Source organism: Pan troglodytes, chromosome 3 (genome assembly GCF_028858775.2).
Source record: "Pan troglodytes isolate AG18354 chromosome 3, NHGRI_mPanTro3-v2.0_pri, whole genome shotgun sequence".
Classification (NCBI taxonomy): domain Eukaryota; kingdom Metazoa; phylum Chordata; class Mammalia; order Primates; family Hominidae; genus Pan; species Pan troglodytes.
In genome coordinates, this window is record NC_072401.2 from 189,993,898 (window position 1) to 190,014,177 (window position 20,280).

The window sequence follows — 20,280 nt, forward strand, 5'->3', positions numbered from 1 at the left end:
TCAAATATGTTTATTGAGAATTCACTGTGAAAACCGCACTCCCTTAGGCACTGTGTGAAAGGGAAAGAAAAGAAGGATGTGAGAAAGAGGGATGTTTACGCGCTTTCTAGAGCTTCTACTCAGCCTGGTATGATTCCAAGCAGACATTTACTGTGTTACACAGATGCTATATCAGGTTCTGGAAGAAGTTTTCCTCCATAAAGATAACTTCCATCCTAATTGTGTTACCATGTCACTTAAATAGCTTCTATCAGGGTCATTTCTGCCAGTAACCCTCAAAAGGAATCAAGGACTCTGTGATGTTAGTAAAGGCAAGATGTCAAGGAAGCTGCACCAACTTTCTTATAAGGACGGGAAGAGAATATATATCTCTGCTTACCCAAAGACAAATATTTGAACTTCTTTTTCTGTTCATCAGTGGTAGAATGCTGTGATATTTCCCTTCTCTTTCTCTTTTGGCCACACCAGACAGGAGAAGGGAATTTAAGGAAATGTGGAGCATAGTAGTTACAGGGAAGATGGCAAAAGACATGTGTTGTTTGAGTTTGTTTCAACATTGATGAGGTGTGTTAGGCAGTATGAAGAGGGAGAAGAGAGTGAGAGCAAGAAGGAACTGTAGGGAACACCAGTAGGACAGAGGACAGGGAGAAAAAGAAGACATGCATGAGATTAAAAGAAACTGGCCGGGCACTGTGGCTCATGCCTGTAATCCCAGCACTTTGGGAGGCTGAGGTGGGCAGATCATGAGGTCAGGAGATTGAGACCATCCTGGCTAACATGGTGAAACCCCGTTTCTACTAAAAATAGAAAAAATTAGCCGAGCATGGTGGCAGGCACCTGTAGTCCCAGCTACTCGGGAGGCTGAGGCAGGAGAATGGCCTGAACACAGGAGGCGGAGCTTGCAGTGAGCGGAGATTGTGCCACTGCACTCCAGCCTGGGCGACAGAGCGAGACTCCGTCTCAAAAAAAAAAAAAAAAAAAAAATAGAAAAGCCCCTATAGGCAAGGTTAGCATAAGGCAAAATTGCGAAGTACTCAGTGTGTATCGTCCGGAACAGGTCTTTTTTGCTCTGCAATCCTTCACATAATACAGAAACATTGCAGTCTCTTTTATCAGGATCTACTCTATGATTTGTTATGATCTGTCACTTTGAGATAAACATGATTGGTAAGTGTTAAAGTGTTACTCTCCCCTGTTTTTCATTTCTTTTATTTTGTTTTGCCATTTTTTTAGGGGGAGGCAGATGAATACATTTTGTGTTAAAATTTCATGCATTGATACTATCGGTGAAGCATGGACTTCTAAGAGAATATCTGATTGAGACAGAAAATTATGTAATAGTTCAGAACATGAATTTTGAATTTGCCTTTGGGTAAGCTGATTTCCCTGAGGCTGTTTTTTTAACGTGGAAAATCAGAGTAATAATAATTGCTATCTCGTAAATATATTTTTTAAATTTCTTTTTAATTTTTGTCTTTTTTTAAGTAGAGACGGGGTTTCACCATGTTGGCCAGGCTGGTCTCAAACTCCTGACCTCAAGTGATCTGCCCGCCTCGGCCTCCCAGAGTGCTGGGATTACAGGCGTGAGCCACCATGCCCGGCCTATTTTTAAAATTTCATAAAATTTTTTACACTAGAAATTGTTCACTATATTGTACTATTGTCATTATTATTTTTCAACTCATTTTGGCTATGAGCACTAAACTCTAACCTGAATATCATAGTTTCCTAGTTTCTGAGGCAATTTGGACTAAGGCAGTTTCAGAACTAACACAAGAGAATCTGGAATTGTCTTTATAAGACTGATGTCCCTGTGTCTGAAGGGAGGCCACGGAAGCCCAGCCATTCCCTGACATGCGCTCCAGTTTCACTCTTAGAGAATAAGTAGGAGTGGGCGGGCTTTGTCCCCAGTCCTGCCACCCAGCCTCCTTTTCCCTGGGGTTTCCTATGGAAGGAGCTGCGTGTGTAAAGAGCAACACTCAGCGACACATCAAACCCAGTGTCTCTCTGGCTGGACCCGTCCTCAGCAGAGCCCCTGGAGTGCTTCTGGTTCCAGCTGCATTTGAAAACTGGCTTTTGGCCGGGCGCGGTGGCTCACGCCTGTCATCCCAGCACTCTGGGAGGCCAAGGCGGGTGTATCACGAAGTTTGGAGTTCGAGACCAGCCTGGCTAATATGGTGAAACCCCGTCTCTACTAAAGATACAAAAAATTAGCCGGGTGTGGTGTCCGGTGCCTGTAGTCCCAGCTACTTGGGAGGCTGAGGCAGGAGAATCACTTGAACCTGGGAGGCGGAGGTTGTAGTGAGCCGAGATCGAGCCACTGCACTCCAGCCTGGCAACAGAGCAAGACTCTGTCTCAAAAAATAAAAAAAAAATAAATAAAAATAAATAAATAAATAAATAATAAAACTGGCTTTTTCCAGGAGGCCTGCGTGAGGACTCTTGCTTCCTCTTCACTCCCTTACATCTAAGATGCTGGACTGAGGAGGAGGCTGCGGCCTGATTTGCCCTCCCAGCCTTAGCTGAGAAGCTGGAAAGAGTGGAGGCAGACGAGGATTTCCAGCACAGCCTCCACTTGGCAGTTCACCTTTAGAGGCCAGGCCAGGCTACAGCAGGGAGTCTGAGGACCAGCGGGACTCAGGGCAGGGCCTGGGTTCGCCTGTCAGACCAGGTTGGGCCATGTACTGGCAAATGTGGTCCAATGACTGACCTAATGGAAAAATAATTTCTGTAGGCAAAAGGTCTGGCCAGGGTATAAGGAGGGACAAAAGGAAGCGGCAGGAACATGGGGAGGAAGTTCTCTCCTTATAAAAATTGTATAAGATTTGAACTGTTCTATCTCAACATGTTTTTGAATGTGTATCATTGAAAAACAATGGAGTCGGGTGTGGATGCTAAAATTATTTTAGATAGTTCTTTCACTGTGGCCCCCACTGCCCCGAGAAAATGTTCCCTGAGTCCCATCAATTCTAAAAAGCACTAAACATTTTGTTTAAAAATAGATCTGGCTGGTGTGGTGGCTCAGGCCTGTAATCCCAGCACTCTGGGAGGCCAAGACGGGTGGATCACCTGAGGTCAGGAGTTTGTGACCAGCCTGGCCAACATGGTGAAACCCTGTTTCTACCAAAAAATACAAAAACTTAGCTGGGTGTGGTGGCGGGCACCTGTAATCCCAGCTACTTGGGAGGCTGAGGCAGGAGGGCTGCTTGAACCCAGGAGGAGGAGGATGCAGTGAGCTGAGATCACGCCACTGCACTCCAGTCTGGGTGACAGAGCAAGACTCCATCTCAAAAATAAATAAATAAATAAATAAAAATAGATCTGAAAAAAAATTAAGGAAATGATGACTAGAAACTACACAAGTGAGAAGTTATTTGTCCGGGAGAATGGGTGACTCACTGTATTTCTTTTAGATTGTATCAAGGTATGATTACAAAAATCGATAACAATTTTATAGAAAATAAACAGAGAAGCAACAAGCTAAACCTACTGAGAGAACATAACTTGACTGTCATTTTATGTATATAATACAGTATTATTTATAAAACTGTAATAGATAAGAGTCAGGTATACAGTATACATTTCAAAGTATTACCACAGCAATGAATAGTATTTACAGTTATCTATAATTGTAGAGTTGTTAACATGTACTTTTATCTGGATTTCTTACCTTAACAAAATACGGTCACTTGAGTCTTTATAAGGTCATATACTCATTTTTCTTTTTCTTTTTTTTTTTTTCTTTTTTATTGATCATTCTTGGGTGTTTCTCGCAGAGGGGGATTTGGCAGGGTCACAGGACAATAGTGGAGGGAAGGTCAGCAGATAAACAAGTGAACAAAGTTCTCTGGTTTTCCTAGGCAGAGGACCCTGCGGCCTTCCGCAGTGTTTGTGTCCCTGGGTACTTGAGATTAGGGAGTGGTGATGACTCTTAACGAACATGCTGCCTTCAAGCATCTGTTTAACAAAGCACATCTTGTACCGCCCTTAATCCATTCAACCCTGAGTGGATACAGCACAGGTTTCAAAGAGCACAGGGTTGGGGGTAAGGTCACAGATCAACAGGATCCCAAGGCAGAAGAATTTTTCTTAGTACAGAACAAAATGAAAAGTCTCCCATGTCTACCTCTTTCTACACAGACACGGCAACCATCCGATTTCTCAATCTTTTCCCCACCTTTCCCCCCTTTCTATTCCACAAAACCGCCATTGTCTTCATGGCCCGTTCTCAATGAGCTGTTGAGTACACCTCCCAGATGGGGTGGTGGCCGGGCAGAGGAGCTCCTCACTTCCCAGTAGGGGCGGCCGGGCAGAAGCGCCCCTCACCTCCCAGACGGGGCGGCTGGCCCGGCGGGGGGCTGACCCCCCCACCTCCCTCCCGGATGGGGCGGCTGGCCGGGCGGGGGGCTGACCCCCCCACCTCCCTCCCGGACGGGGCGGCTGGCCGGGCAGGGGGCTGACCCCCCCACCTCCCTCCCAGACAGAGCGGCTGGCCGGGCAGAGGGGCTCCTCACTTCCCAGTAGGGGCGGCCGGGCAGAGGCGCCCCCCACCTCCTGGACAGGGCGGCTGACCGGGCGGGGGGCTGATCCCCCCACCTCCCTCCCGGACGGGGCGGCTGGCCAGGCGGGGGGCTGATCCCCCCACCTCCCTCCCGGACGGGACGGCTGGCCGGGCAGAGGGGCTCCTCACTTCCCGGTAGGGGCGGCCGGGCAGAGGCGCCCCTCACCTCCCGGACGGGGCGGCTAGCCGGGCGGGGGGCTGACCCCCCCACCTCCCTCCCGGATGAGGAGGGAGGACGCTCCTCACTTCTCAGATGGGGTGGCTGTCGGGCGGAGGGGCTCCTCACTTCTCAGATGGGGCAGTTGCCAGGCAGAGGGTCTCCTCACTTCTCAGACAGGGCGGCCGGGCAGAGACGCTCCTCACATCCCAGACGGGGCGGCAGGGCAGAGGTGCTCCCCACATCTCAGATGATGGGCGGCCGGGCAGAGACGCTCCTCACTTCCCAGATGTGATGGCGGCCGGGAAGAGGCGCTCCTCACTTCCTAGATGGGATGGCGGCTGGGCAGAGACGCTCCTCACTTTCCAGACTGGGCAGCCAGGCAGAGGGGCTCCTCACATCCCAGACGATGGGCGGTCAGGCGGAGACGCTCCTCACTTCCCAGACGGGGTGGCTGCCAGGCAGAGGCTGCAATCTCGGCGCTTAGGGAGGCCAAGGCAGGCGGCTGGGAGGTGGTTGTAGCGAGCTGAGATCACGCCACTGCACTCCAGCCTGGGCGCCATTGAGCACTGAGTGAACGAGACTCCGTCTGCAATCCCGGCGCCTCGGGAGGCCGAGGCTGGCGGATCACTCACGGTTAGGAGCTGGAGACCAGCCCGGCCAACACAGCGAAACCCCGTCTCCACCAAAAAAATACGAAAACCAGTCAGGCGTGGCGGCGCGCGCCTGCAATCGCAGGCACTTGGCAGGCTGAGGCAGGAGAATCGGGCAGGGAGGTTGCAGTGAGCTGAGATGGCAGCAGTACCGTCCAGCTTCGGCTCGGCATCAGAGGGAGACCGTGGAAAGAGGGGAGAGGGGAGAGGGGAGAGGGGGGAGGGGGGAGGGGAGAGGGGAGAGGGGAGAGGGGAGAGAGGAGAGGGGAGAGCTCATATACTCATTTTTCAAAAGGAAAAGTATTTCCACTGTAGAAAGATGTCTGTTGAGAAAATAAATCTCCCTTCAGCACAATTTTAATTTCAAAATGCTGCAATACCCAGACCACAATCCTAGCTAGCATTAAGAAAAATCACATCGTACAAGGAATTATCACTAACAAAGGAATAAGGATTTTGAAGGCCGTTCTCAAGGAAAGAGCCGCATTGTTGAGTAGGAGTAATCTCAGGGGATGGCTGATATCAAAGGAACAGTGAAGTCTTTCTGCTTCGAGTACAGGATGGAGCACAAAGCAAGACTGATTGTCATGTTTTACCTGCAATCAGGGTGGGGGAAAAAACGAAAGGGCTTTTCAAGAGTTGAAGGAAAAGGCTTTAAGGCAGAACAAGTGGAGATTAGAGCTTTTGTTTCACAGTGATCTTTGCTTTCATTTATACACATTCCTGATTTATACTTAATGACATGAAAGTGGCTAATTTTCCTATTCGTAGAAAATATTGCTAAGTGTGCAAATATGAATTACTCACTGCTTCTCTTTAAATGTACTCAGTTAACAGGTCAGGTTTTCTTTTTTAATTTTTTTTTTTTTTTTTTTTTTTTTTGACACCGGAGTCTCACTCTGTACCCCAGGCTGAAGTGCAGTGGCGCGATCTCGGCTCACTGCAAACTCCGCCTCCCAGGTTCAAGTGATTCTTCTGCCTCAGCCTCCTAAGTAGCTGGGATTACAGGCATGTGCCCCTACGCCCAGCTAATTTTTGAATTTTTAGTAGAGACGGGGTTTCACCATGTTGGCTAGGCTGGTCTTGATCCCTTGACCTCGTGATCTGCCTGCCTCGGCCTCCAAAAGTGCTGGGATTACAGGCGTGAACCACTGTGCCTGGCCTTAATTCTTTTTTTTTTTTTTTTAATTAGCAAACGAAACAATCAACAAGGTGAAGAGACAGCCCACAGAACGGGAGAAAATATTTGCAGTTTATCGAACTGACAAGTGATTAGTAACCAGAATATACGAGGAGTCCAAACAACTCAAAAACAAAAAAACAAATAATCTGATTTTAAAATAGGCAAAAGATCTGAACAGACATTTCTCAAAAGAAGAGATACAAATGGCCAACAGGTATTAAAAAAATGTTCAACATCACTAATCATCAGAGAAATTCAAATCAAAATAATCATGAGCTATCATCTCATCCCACGTAAAGTGGCTTTTATCAAAAAGACAGGCAATAAGGGATGCTGGCAAGGATGTGGAGAAAGGGGAACCATTGTACACTGTTGGTGGGAATTAAATTAGTACAACCACTATGGAGAACGGTTTGGAGGTTCCTCAAAAAACTAAAAATAGACCTACCATATGATCCAGCAATCCCACCGGGTATATACACAAAAGAAAAGCACTCAGTCTATTGAAGAGGTGTCTGCACTTCCATGTTTATTGCAGCACTGTTCACAATAGCCAAGATGTGGAATCTATCTAAGTGTCCATCAGCAGACGAATGGGTAAATGAAATGTGGTACATATATAGAGAGAATGGAATATTCTTCAGCCATAAAAAGAATGAAATCATGTCATTTGCAACAACGTGAATGGAACTGGAGGATATTATGTGAGGTGATGAAATAAGCCAGGCACAGAAGGACAAATATTGCATGTTCCCACTCACGTTTGGGAAGTAAAACAATGATCTTATGGAAATAGAGAGTAGAATTGTGGTTATCAGAGTCTGGAAGGGTAGTGGTGGGGGAGATGAAGAAAGAATTGTTAACAGGTACAAAAATACATTTAGATAGAAGGAATAAGATGTAATGTTCAGTAGCTCAATAGGGTAAACATAGTTAACAGTAATTTATTGTGTATTTCAAAATAACTAGAAGATGGGAATTGGAATGTTTCTGACACAAAGAAATGATAAATGCTTGAGGTGATGGGCATCCCATTACCCTGATTTGATCATTACGTGTTGTATGCATTGTATGCTTATATCAAAATTTCACATGTACCCCAAAATATGGACAACTATGATGTATTCAAAAACTAAAAATAAAAAAATTATGAATATGAGCAACTAGCATCTAGGCAACTGGGTCTGCTCTGTTTAATGATTTCAATAATTCAACAAATATTTATTGACTACCACTCATGTATTAGACACTAAGATATTTGTTAATGATACAATGGTGAATCAACAGATAAATGATTTCTCCTGATGCTTATACATTAGTAAGGAAGATTAAAAAAACTCGTAATCAAGTTAAGTGTGACAGGCATCATATGCTACTGGAACATGTAGAAGGGGTTTCTGTGTCCCTGCAATCAGAACAGGTCTTTATGAGTCTGAAGTATGAATCAGAGTTAGGTAAAGCAGAGAGGGAAGGCAGTTTAGTTTCCTTGGTACAAGACACTGTATTAAACACTGCAGTAGAGAGAGTTGTAAATGATAATTCTGCACTTACAGAATTTGCAATTGAGTAAATATGAGAATATTATCTAAATTTACTGAATGCTCATTGTGTGCTAGGTGTTATTAAATACTTTACTTGTATTGATTCCTTTAATCCTCATGACAACTGTATGAAGGACTTACTGTTATTGACCATCTAAAGGTGAGGAAACAGAGGAACAGAAATAGGAAGTAGCTTGCACAGATCTTCCTGATCTCCCTCATAGCCAATGACAGGCCTAACATACAAATACAATGACAGGCCTAACATACAAATACTTGGCGTCTGGGTCCGAAGCATGCACTCTTTTTTTTTTTTTTTTTTTTTTGAGACAAAGTCTTGCTCTGTCACCCAGGATGGAGTGCAGTGGCATGATCTCAGCTTACTGCAACCTCTGCCTCCCAGGTTCAAGCAATTCCCTGCCTCAGCCTCCCAAGTAGCTGGGATTACAGGTGCCCGCCACCACACCTGGCTAATTTTTGGATTTTTAGTAGAGACGAGGTTTCACCACGTTGGCCAGGCTGGTCACGAACTCCTGACCTCGTGATCCACCTGCCTCGGCCTCCTAATGTGCTGGGATTACAGGCGTGAGCCACCGCACCCGGCCTCAAAGCCTGCACTCTTAAGAAGCATTTTAGTATAAGAAAAGATTGACATATATAATTGCAGATTTACAAATAACTGCAATGCAGTAAATTACAGTTACTATAAGAGCATCCTTATGTCGGAACTCACTGGAATGCCTAGGGCTTGGTGAGCCTTAGCTTTTTAAGGAAAATTTGTATTATTTTAATTATTTTTATGTACAGAAAACTCAACAGTGTACATTTAACCAAGTTTAGTGGGAATTTCTTTAGCCTTTGCCTTTTTGAGCTTTGGTGCAGATCTTCCTGTAGACTAGACATCCCAGCCTTGCCTTCCCCTTGATAATGCAGTAAGGGACCCCCATTTTACGACACAGGGCAGGCAGAAAGGTAACCAGCTCGATGGGATCCACGTCGTGTGCAATCACCACCAGCTGAGCTTTCATGTTCTCCACCAAGGTGGTGACGGTATTAACTCCAGCTCGAAGGACAGGTGGTCTCTTAGTGGGGACGTCCCCTTTGCCGGCAGCTTTCTTCTCAGCTGGGGCCAACAGCCTCTGCCCCTTCTCTTGCTTTGTCTTTAGTCTGTACTTGTGGGCCAGCTTAAGCAGCTGAGTAGCTGTTTGGCAGTCCAGGGCCTGGGTGAACTGGACAATCGCAGGAGGCACTTTCAGCCGCTTACAGAGGATGGCTCTCTGCCGCTGCAACCTGATATAGCAGGGCCGTTTCACAAGGTGGGCGAGGTCTCTTTTGGGTTGGATGTCCTGTCCAGTGCCAAAATTCTTAGGCCTTTTCTCAAACAGGGGATTCACCACTTTCTTGGCCTCCTGCTTCTTCATGACAGCAGGGGCCGGAGCCACCTTCTTCCCCTTGGCCTTCTTTCCTTTCAGCATCTTGAGTGGCGGAAAGAGAGAGACACCCTTTTTCTTTCTTTCTAGACTCTCGCTCCCATGGACTTTTGGTAGGTTCACTAGACAGCACACACGGTTTTCCCTTGAAGCAAGGCATTTCTGTCTGGTTGAAAGCACACTCATGGCCTCTAAATGCTTGTCATGCAGTCTGCAAACAAGATGTTTAAAGGAAGTTGAAAACTCATGTTTCTCCTTGTGGAAGTTCATCCCTCTTTCTGCACAAGGTGGACTACAAGAGGTCCTTCTGGCTGGACCAGACTTATTTTCAGGAAGCAGCTCTGAATCTGTAGAAAAGCTTGAACATAACTAGTTCTCAAAGTGATGCTGCATAATACAAGAAGAGGCTACCTTCATTTGATGTTTCTATGATTACTGTAGGTCCACCTCTACCGTGATACCGACTTACTAGGGATTGCTAACATTTAGGCATACTTGCATCGTAACAACTTAAGTTTAACTTTGACACAAAGGCCAGTGAAGGGATCGTCTACTATAATTTTCAATTATGTTGAAATGTTTCCAGAATAACTATCTTTAAACACTTTATGTGTCTAGAAATGCAGGTTACTTGGTGAAATCTAATCTCAATGGAAAGCTTTGATGCTCTGTATCAAATGAAAACTAATTTAACTAAGCCATCTATGCTGCACATTAATATTAAGCAATTATATTAACTAAAAGCACTGTGAATACATGAATTGCTTTCATTAAAAAAAATTTCCTTAATTACCTTCTAAGCAAATATTCTTCACTAAACTTTTTAAGTATTTGCAATACTCAAATAAAATAGGTAATGGAGATGTCAATTTACATGAAATACATATTTCTAAAAATCTAACTTGCATTGCAAGTTTAAAATATGTTTACAAAATCCAGAATTAAGTATAATTTTATAAGGCTATTTTGATTTGGATACTGTTATGTTATTGGGAGAAAACAGTATTTCTTGTTTTTCATTCTTTACTAGCTCAAGGCTTGTCAGGATGCCACTCATATCGTATTGTGATGTTATGATGTATGCCCATACCACTTTCTGTCTCAAGGAAAAGGTCTGTCTCCTCTTATCCACATTGGCCGCTGTGCCCATCTCTCTGGTTTCCATCTTGCTGGCACTAAGGTAGCCCCTCATGTTCACAGAGAAGAAAGGCTGAGGAGGTACATGGGTTTTTTGTGACCGCAAGCTTTTCAGCGCTTGTGTGACTCTAACTTCTGTGAAATTTCTTGATTTTCCTCAAGTAGGACTTCAGGGGATTCATGGAATATAAAAGATGGAGCAGTCAAAGGGGGTTGTTCTCTGGCTGGCAGGGGTGGGGGTCACAAGGTGCTCAGTGGGGGAGCTTTTGAGCCAGGATGAGCCAGGAGAAGGAATTTCGCAAGGTAATGTCATCAGTTAAGGCGGGAACAGGTCATTTTCATCTCTTTTGTGATTCTTCAGTTACTTCAGGCCATCTGGATGTATACGTGCAGGTCACAGGGGATATGATGGCTTAGCTTGAGCTCAGAGGCCTGACACAAACATGAGTGAATGCCACAAATGGCACCTCCATATGAGGAACTGGGGCAAAAGGAATAGAGCGAGGGGGCTTTTGTTTGGCAAATTGTGCCTCTAAGACCCACTCTCAGGGTTGTATTAAAAAATGTAATCGAGCCTGGCCAACATGACAAAACCCGTCTCTACTAAAAATATAAAAATTAGCCGCCCGGCCCCGGCCCCCCGGGACGGAGAGCCGAGCAGCCCCGGCTCTGGGCTACGGACTATGGGCGAATAGCTCTGACCACCCGGCGAAGCATGCCGCCTGCCTTGGCCTCCCAAAGTGCCGAGATTGCAGCCTCTGCCTGGCCGCCACCCCGTCTGGGAAGTGAGGAGCGTCTCTGCCTGGCCGCCCATCATCTGGGACGTGAGGAGCCCCTCTGCCTGGCTACCCAGCCTGGAAAGTGAGGAGCGTCTCTGCCCGGCCGACATCCCATCTAGGAAGTGAGGAGCGCCTCTTCCCGGCCACCATCCCATCTAGGAAGTGAGGAGCGTCTCTGCCCAGCCGCCCATCGTCTGAGATGTGGGGAGCGCCTCTGCCGCGCCACCCCGTCTGGGAAGTGAGGAGCGCCTCTACCCGGCCGCGACCCCGTCTGGGAGGTGAGGAGCATCTCTGCCCAGCCGCCCTGTCTGAGAAGTGAGGAGACCCTCCGCCTGGCAACCACCCCATATGAGAAGTGAGGAGCCCCTCCGCCCGGCAGCCACCCCGTCTGGGAAGTGAGGAGCGTCTCTGCCCGGCAGCCACCCCATCCAGGAGGGAGGTGGGGGTCAGCCCCCACCAGGCCAGCCGCCCCGTCCGGGAGGGAGGTGGGGGGGGTCAGCCCCCCGCCCGGCCAGCCGCCCCGTCTGGGAGGTGAGGGGCGCCTCTGCCTGGCCGCCCCTACTGGGAAGTGAGGAGCCCCTCTGCCCAGCCAGCCGCCCCGTCTGGGAAGGAGGTGGGGGGGGTCAGCCCCCCGCCCGGCCAGCCACCCCGTCCGGGAGGGAGGTGGGGGGGTCAGCCCCCCGCCTGGCCAGGCGCCCCATCTGGGAGGCAGGTGGGGGAGTCAGCCCCCCGCCCGGCCAGTCGCCCCGTCCGGGAGGGAGGTGGGGGTGTCAGCCCCCCGCCCGGCCAGTCGCCCCGTCCGGGAGGGAGGTGGGGGGGTCAGCCCCCCGCCCGGCCAGCCGCCCCGTCCGGGAGGGAGGTGGGGGGGTCAGCCCCCCTGCCCGGCCAGCCGCCCCATCCGGGAGGGAGGTGAGGGGCGCCTCTGCCCGGCCGCCCCTACTGGGAAGTGAGGAGCCCCTCTGCCTGGCCAGCCGCCCCGTCTGGGAGGGAGGTGGGGGGGTCAGCTCCCCACCCGGCCAGCCGCCCGGTCCGGGAGATGAGGGGCGCCTCTGCCCGGCCGCCCCTACTGGGAAGTGAGGAGCCCCTCTGCCTGGCCAGCCGCCCTGTCTGGGAGGGAGGTGGGGGGGTCAGCTCCCCACCCGGCCAGCCGCCCGGTCCGGGAGATGAGGGGCGCCTCTGCCCGGCCGCCCCTGCTGGGAAGTGAGGAGCCCCTCTGCCCGGCCACCGCCCCGTCTGGGAGGTGTACACGGCAGCTCATTGGGAATGGGCCATGATGACAATGGCGGTTTTGTGGAATAGAAGCGGGGGAAAGGCGGGGAAGGGATTGAGAGATCGGATGGTTGCCATGTCTGTGTAGAGGGAGGTAGACACGGGAGACTTTTCATTTTGTTCTGTACTAGGAAAAATTCTTCTGCCTTGTGATCCTGTTGATCGGTGACCTTACCCCCAACTCTGTGCTCTCTGAAACATGTGCTGTGTCCACTCAGGGTTAAATGGATTAAGGGCGGTGCAAGATGTGCTTTGTTAAACAGATGCTTGAAGGCAGCATGCTCGTTAAGGGTCATCACCACTCCCTAATCTCAAGTACCCAGGGACACAAACACTATGGAAGGCCGCAGGGTCCTCTGCATAGGAAAACCAGAGACCTTTGTTCACTTGTTTATCTGCTGACCCTCCCTCCACTATTGTCCTATGACCCTGCCAAATCCCCATCTGTGAGAAACACCCAAGAATGATCAATAAAAATAAATAAATTAAAAAAAAAAAAAAAAAAGATGGAGCTAAAACAGACTATTTCCCACATGTTCTTAGGCTTAAATGTTGAAGTGTAAATGTTTAAGTTGTATTTATTTATTTAGGACAAATTATAATTGCATATAATTATGGGGTGCACAATGATGTTGTGATATATGCCCACAGTTTAGAATGATTGAATCAAGCCAATGACATATCCATCTTTTTTTTTTTTTTGACAGAGTCTTGCTCTGTTGCCCAGGCTGGAGTGCAGTGGCAGGATCTCAGCTCACTGCAACCTCCACTTCCTGGGTTCAAGTGATTCTCCTGCCTCAGCCTCCCAAGTAGCTGGGACTACAGGTGCACACCACCACGCCCAGATAATTTTTTTTTTTGTATTTTTTAATAGAGATGGGATTTCACCATGTTTGCCAGGATGGTCTTGATCTCTTGACCTTGTGAGCTGGCTGCCTCAGCCCCCTAAAGTGCTGGGATTACAGGCGTGAGCCCCTGTGCCCGGCTCCCCATTTTAAATATATATCATTTATTCCTCCTGTTTAAAGCTTAATACCCTTTGACCAACATCTCTCATTTTCCCTACCCTCCAGCCTCTGGTAACCACCGTTCTACCCTCTGCTTCTGTGCATTTGACTTTTTAAAATTCTGCATGAGTGAGATCACAGGGTATTTGTCTCTGTGCCTCACTTATTTCACTTAACATAGTGTCCTCCAGGTTCATCCATGTTGTAAATGAAATAATTTCTTTCTTTTTCTTTTCTTTTTTTAGGCTGAAGAACATTCCATTGCGTGTATATATCTCATTTTCTTTTTCCATTTATCCGTTGATTGACACTTAGATTGATTCCCTGACTTGGCTATTGTAAACAATGCTGCAACAAACATGGAAGTGCTGATATCTCTTAGACATATTAATTTCAAGTCCTAAGGGTATATAGTTAGAATAGGGTTGCTGGAACATATGGTAATCCTATTTTTAGTTTTCTAAGGAAACTCCACACTGTTTTCTGTAATGGCTGTGCTAATTTATATTCCCACCAGTGTACAGTGTTCCCTTTTCTTCACATCCTCACCATCACAGTTGTTATCTTTCCTCTTTTTGTTGCTAGCTCTTCTGATAGATGATATATCATAGTTTTAATTTCTATTTCCCTAATGATTAGTGATATTGAGCATTTTATATATATATATATGTATATATGTTGGTCATTTGCATGTCTTATTTTGAAAAATATTTATTCAGTTTCTTTGCCCATTTTTAAATTGGATTTTTTTTTTTTTTTTGCCATTAAGTTTTTTGAGCTCCTTATACATTTGGGGTATTAGTTCCTTATAAAATGTATTGCTTGTAAATTTTTTTCTGATCTGCAGATTGTCTCTTCACTTGTAGTTGTTTTCTTTGTTGTGCAAATGTTTTTTAGTTAACTGTAATCTTATTTGTCTATTTTTGTTTTTGTTATTTGATCTTTTGGGGGTCAAATAAAAAAAAAAAAACATTGCCCAGACCAATGTTGTGTAGTTTTCTCCTCTGTGTTTTCCTAGTACTTTTTATAGTTTCAGGTTTTACATTTAAATCTTTAATTCATTTTGGGTTTATTTTTGTATACTCTGTGAGATAGGGTGGGATTAATATTATTCGTCTGCATGTGAATATCTCATTTTCTCATTGTCCTTTATGGGAGAGATTGTTCTTTACGCATTGTGTGTGTTCTTGGCATTTTTATCAAAGTCAATTGATGCAAGGCATGGGTTCATTTTTGTGCTCTCTATTCTGTTCCATTGGTCAGTGTTTCTGTTTATACCAGTGTCATGCTGTTTTAATTACTATGGCTTTGTAATATAGTTTGAAGTCAGGTAGTGTAAGACCTCTAGCTTTGTTCATTTTGTTCAAGACTGCCTTGGCTAGTCAGGCTTTTTTGTGCGTGTTTCTGTATGAATTTTACGATTTTTTTTCTATTTCCATTTGCATGAAATATCTTTTTCTGTTACTTCACTTTTAGTCTATTTGAATCTTTAATAGTGAGGTAAGTCTCTTGTAGGTAGCATATAGTTGGGTTTTGTTTTTATACATCCTATTTCTTTGTCAAGTTTCTCATTTTGTATTATTTTTCATATTTTATTTAATCTTCTATCCTTATATTCTTATAGCTGACTGAACTTCTTTAAGAGAACTATATTAATTTTTTGTTAGTCATTTCATAGATCTCCATTTCTTTAGGGTCTATTGTTGAAGCTTTATTTGTTTCTTCTGGAGATGTCATTATTCTGATTCTTCATAATCTTTGTGTCCTTACATTGGTGCTTGTGCATTTGAAGAAATGGTCACCTCTTCTGTCCTTTACAGGTATTCTTTGGCAAAGTTATACTCTCACTGAAGTCTAGCCTGTGATTCTAGGTCGGCTTCCTGGTAACGACACTAAGCAGGCAGAGCTTGGAAGTCTAGCCTGTGATTCTAGGTGGCCTACCTGGTAACAACGCTAAGCAGGCAGAGCTTGGAATTCTAGCCTGTGATTCTAGGTTGGCTGCCTGGTAACGGCGCTAAGCAGGTAGAGCTTGGCGTTAGACTCTCTAGCTTGCTGAGCCTCTGCCTTTGCTTTGAGATCAGATGGATCTGAGCTCTTCTATTTGGTGAGACCACTGGCTCGGTTCTGCAATCAGGCAGAGATGGTAGCTGGGTCCTCTGATTGGATGAAGACACAATGTGTATTCCCTAGTTAAATGGTACTGCTGTTTGACTTTTGGAATTTGGGTAGGGCTGCAGATTAGGTCCTAAGGTTAGGCTGAGTCACTGATTGGGAGAATCAGGATCAGCTGCTAAGTTTGGTAGAAATGCATAATATTGAGCTTTGCTTCCCTGCCTGGATGTAGCTTTGGTGTGGGATTTGAGGTTGAGGTGAGCTGCTATTTGAACTCCCAGGTTGGGGTGGTCTAGCCCCAGTATGTAGCCAAGATATGCCATGATGGGTGTCTCACTCCATGAGCAGGGTCTTCTTGGGTCTGGTTCTTGGGATGAACTTTTAGGTTGAGCCAAACTCCTCTTAAATGCCCAGGTGGTGCAAGTATAGTCCCTGTGCTTTGCCAAAATACTCTGTGGTAGGTATCTCTCTTCTCAGAGGGAGGAAGTTGGGGGAAGCCTGAAGCTGAGCATGGAGGCTGAGCATCTAGGGATTTAAGCTAGATTGATCTTTCCACTGTGCTTCTGGGGTAACCAGCTTAGCTTTGCAGGTGGGCTATGGTACTCCCACCTATGTGGTGCTGTTTAAGAGGCTACTACTAGTACCTCTCATCAGGCACCTCTGCTGACAGTAACTCAGAGCTACCACCAAGATACAAGCCCTGTCTACTGTGAGTAACATCTCCTTTCTTTGCTTGTATTTGACCCCAGGTGACCTAGTCATGCCATGATCCCATGTTTCCCATGAGGTGAGAACAGATTGGGCTTCCTGAGAGGCATCTTGGAGTGCTAGTTAAGCTGGATGGCCACCTTATGTTTTATTTTTCCACTTTAGAAACTGTGGACCCAGGGGAATCCTCTCTATGTGGTACTGTGCCCACTGGGGAGGGGGAAGGGGTAGCACAGTCAGAGTGACACTGTTGTTACCTGTCTGATGTAGTTTTTATGTGGTTCTGTCTCAGGTTTATTTACAATTTTGGAATTTTCGCCAAGATGGTCTTGTATATAAATAGTTGCTAGTTGACCTTTCTTTGGGAAGAGCTGAGATGTCCCATTCTGCCATCTTGCTGATATCATTCCCTTTGTTTCAAAATTTTTAATTTAAAGCTATTCCCTAGGTTAATTGCTTCTAAATGTGAAGGGTGTATTATATCAAAAAATATAAATTTGGAGTCACATCAAAAGAAAGAAGAAGAGTGAGAAAAACTACTTTAAATCAATTATGAGGTCAAATATATGCTCCAAAATATTTTTTTCTTTTGCAATGTAAGGATCAATTCAGAAAAAAGAAAATGTTTGCAGAAGCCTTTCTTAAATGTTATTTTTTCTTAATTTTTATCAACAATTGCTCCTTGTGTTTAGTTTTATTTTAAACAGCTTTATTGAACTATGATCGACATACACTAAACTTAAACATTTGACAAATTTTGACATATATATATACACATATATATAAAACATCACTATAGTAAAAAAATGAGAATATCCATTTCCCAAAAGTTTTCTCTTGCCCCTGGTAGTCTCTTGCACCTGACCTTTCCTGCCACCTCTCCCTTCCAAAAACAGTATATACTCCATTTTTTTCTGGCTTCTTTTATTTATGTCATTCAGAATGAATATTTTGAGATTTATCCAAGTTGTAGCATGTTATTAATAGTTTATTGTTTTTGGTGTTGTGTGGTATTTCATTCAATTGTTAGACCATTGATGGATATTTGGGTTGTTTTCAGTTTTTGGCTATTACACATAAGGCTGCTATGAATGTTTATATACAAGCTTTTATGTGGACAGGCATTTTAATATTTATTGGGTAATACTTAGAAATGGAACAGCTGGTAGGTATATGGTAGGTTTACATCGAACTTAAAAAGCTGTCAAAATGTTTTCCAAAGTGGCAGTGCCACCTCACATTCCCATCAGCAGTATATGAGAATGTATATTACACCACATCCTCTCCAGCACTTGTATGGTCAGTTTAAAAAACACTTGTATAGTCTAATAGGTCCATGGTGGTAGTTCATTGTGGTTTTAATTTGCACTTCTTTTGTGACCAAAGATGTATAGCATTGTTTGTCATTGATAGATCTTCTGTGGTAAACTCCCTATTCACAGCTTTGGACCATGATTTCAATTGGGTTTTTTGTTTTTTTTTCATATTATTGAAATTTAGGAGCCATTCATATATTTTGGGTCCATCTCCTATATTAGATATATAATTTTCAAATTTTTTTCAGTCTGTGGTTTATATTTTAATTTTATTTATTTAATTAATTTTTGGTGGGGGGAGACAGGGTCTTGCTTTGTCACCCAGGCAGGAGTGCAGTGGTGTGATCACAACTCACCGAAGCCTCAACCTCTCAGGCTCAGGTGATCCTCCCACCTCAGCCTCCCGAGTAACTGGGACCACAGGTTCACACCACTATGCCTGCATGGCTAATGTTATTATTTTTTGTAGAGACAGGGTCTCACTATGTTGCTCAGGTTGGTCTTCAACACTTGGGCTCAAATGAGTCTCCTACCACGGCCTCCCAAAGTGCTGGGATTACAAATTTGAGCCACTGTGCCTGGCCTTAATTTTCTTAATAATTTTTATTTTTATTTTTTTGTTTGAGATGGGGTCTCACTCTGTCGCCCAGGCTGGAGTGCAGTGGTGTGATCTCAGCTCACTGCAAGCTCCGCCTCCCGAGTTCAGGCCATTCTCCTGCCTCAGCCTAGCTGGGACTCAGGTGCCCGCCACTATGCTTGGCTAATTTTGTTTTTGTATTTTTAGTAGAGACGGGGTTTCACTGTGTTAGCCAGGATGGTCTCGATCTCCTGACCTCGTGATCCACCCGTCTCGGCCTCCCAAAGTGCTGAGATTACAGGCGTGAACCCCCGTGCCCGGCTGAAGAGTAGGAGTTTTATGTTTTGTTAAAGTACAATTTATTACTACTTTCTTTTATGGCTTATCATTTTGTCATCTGTAAGCTATTGTTACCTTATCTAAGATCACCGAGGTTTTTTTTTTTTCTTTTGTTTTTCTGGAATTTTTAAGGGATTTGGCTTAGTCTCCTGGAGATGGAGTGAGAACAAAGATCCTAGAGAAATAGTGATGGAGTTATATTTGGGTGAGGCTGCAAAGAAGATTGGTGTGGGGTTCTGGAAAGAGCAGGGGTCTTTTTCAAAATGATCATGAGCAGTACTCTGGGGATGTGTGAAAAACTCAGAAAGAATTCCTTTGACTACTTGGTGCTGTTTAAGAGGCTACTACTGGCCGGGCCCAGTGGCTCATGCCTGTAATCCTAGCACTTTGCGGGGCTGAGGCGTGCAGATCACCTGAGGTCAGGAGTACAAGATCATCCTGGCCAACATGGTGAAACCCTGTCTCTACTAAAAATACAAAAAAATTACCTGGGCATGGTGGCGCACACCTGTAATTTCAGCTACTCGGAGGCTGAGACAACATAATTACTTGAACCCGGGAGGCAGAGGTTGCAGTGAGCTGAGATCGCGACACTGCCCTCCATCCTGGAGAGCGAGACTCTGCCTTTAAAAAAAAAAAAAAAAAAAAAGTGGCTACTTCCAAGGCCTAGGCATTTTCAGTTCCCAAAGATCTATGGAAATGGCAGAACTGGCAACCTTTAAGGAATCACAAAGGCTAAGACAACAAACATCTCAGTCTTAGTTACTTAACTAGCACGAACTCAGATCTGAGGATGAGGGGCCTCCCTGATGGGTAGGAACTTGGTTTGATCATAGAGTCCCAAGAATGAGCTAGAATATCCTGCTAGCTTTGCAATATGCAAACTTGGTGCCAGGTTAATGCAGAATTAATTTAAAGAAAATAACAAAATGCAATATCTTTCATACCTCGTAGTTACAATATTAAAACTAATACACCACATACTATATAGATTAATTCCAAGTTGCATAATTTCTTTATACCGTTCTTCTCAGAATGGTAGTCTAATCTAGGTCTATAATTCGTGCTGACCCAGGGCAGTGACCTGAAAAAGTTGGCACTTTCAGATTTTGAATATGTTGTCTCAGAGCATTTTATCTCCAGCTTTGCTAAGGACACGTCTCCCTCAGCTTTCCGTGTCCGTCCCTGTTTCAGGCAAGGTGAGTTAGGCTCACAGTGAGCTCGGCCAGCTGTGGCTGTGTGTATTTGTGTGTCTGTGTGTTGTAGTGGTAACAGCATCAGCAGTGTTTGTTGCAGATCAGCTAACTCTGGTAAGAAGTTTCAAAGCTGGTTGTTATTTACTTTTTCGCTTTTTTTTTTGTTCCACCTGATAATTTTCCAAGTTAATTATTTATGCTGCAGAAAAATTATAATGGGGTATGAAAGCAATTCTGTGCTGTATCAGCTTTCTATTTTCTCTTTTGATCAAATATCACTATATTTAATACATATTTTTTCACAATTCACAGTTT

General features: G+C 45.1%; 1 protein-coding gene across 1 annotated transcript; it reads right to left on the bottom strand.

The window, feature by feature from the left end:
- Window positions 1-8,946: 8,946 nt before the first annotated feature.
- Window positions 8,947-9,570, bottom strand: LOC461647 (large ribosomal subunit protein eL8-like). The gene has a single exon (XM_054683994.1). It carries the CDS (start codon window positions 9,568-9,570, stop codon window positions 8,947-8,949), a length of 624 nt encoding a protein of 207 aa, XP_054539969.1.
- Window positions 9,571-20,280: the final 10,710 nt, after the last annotated feature.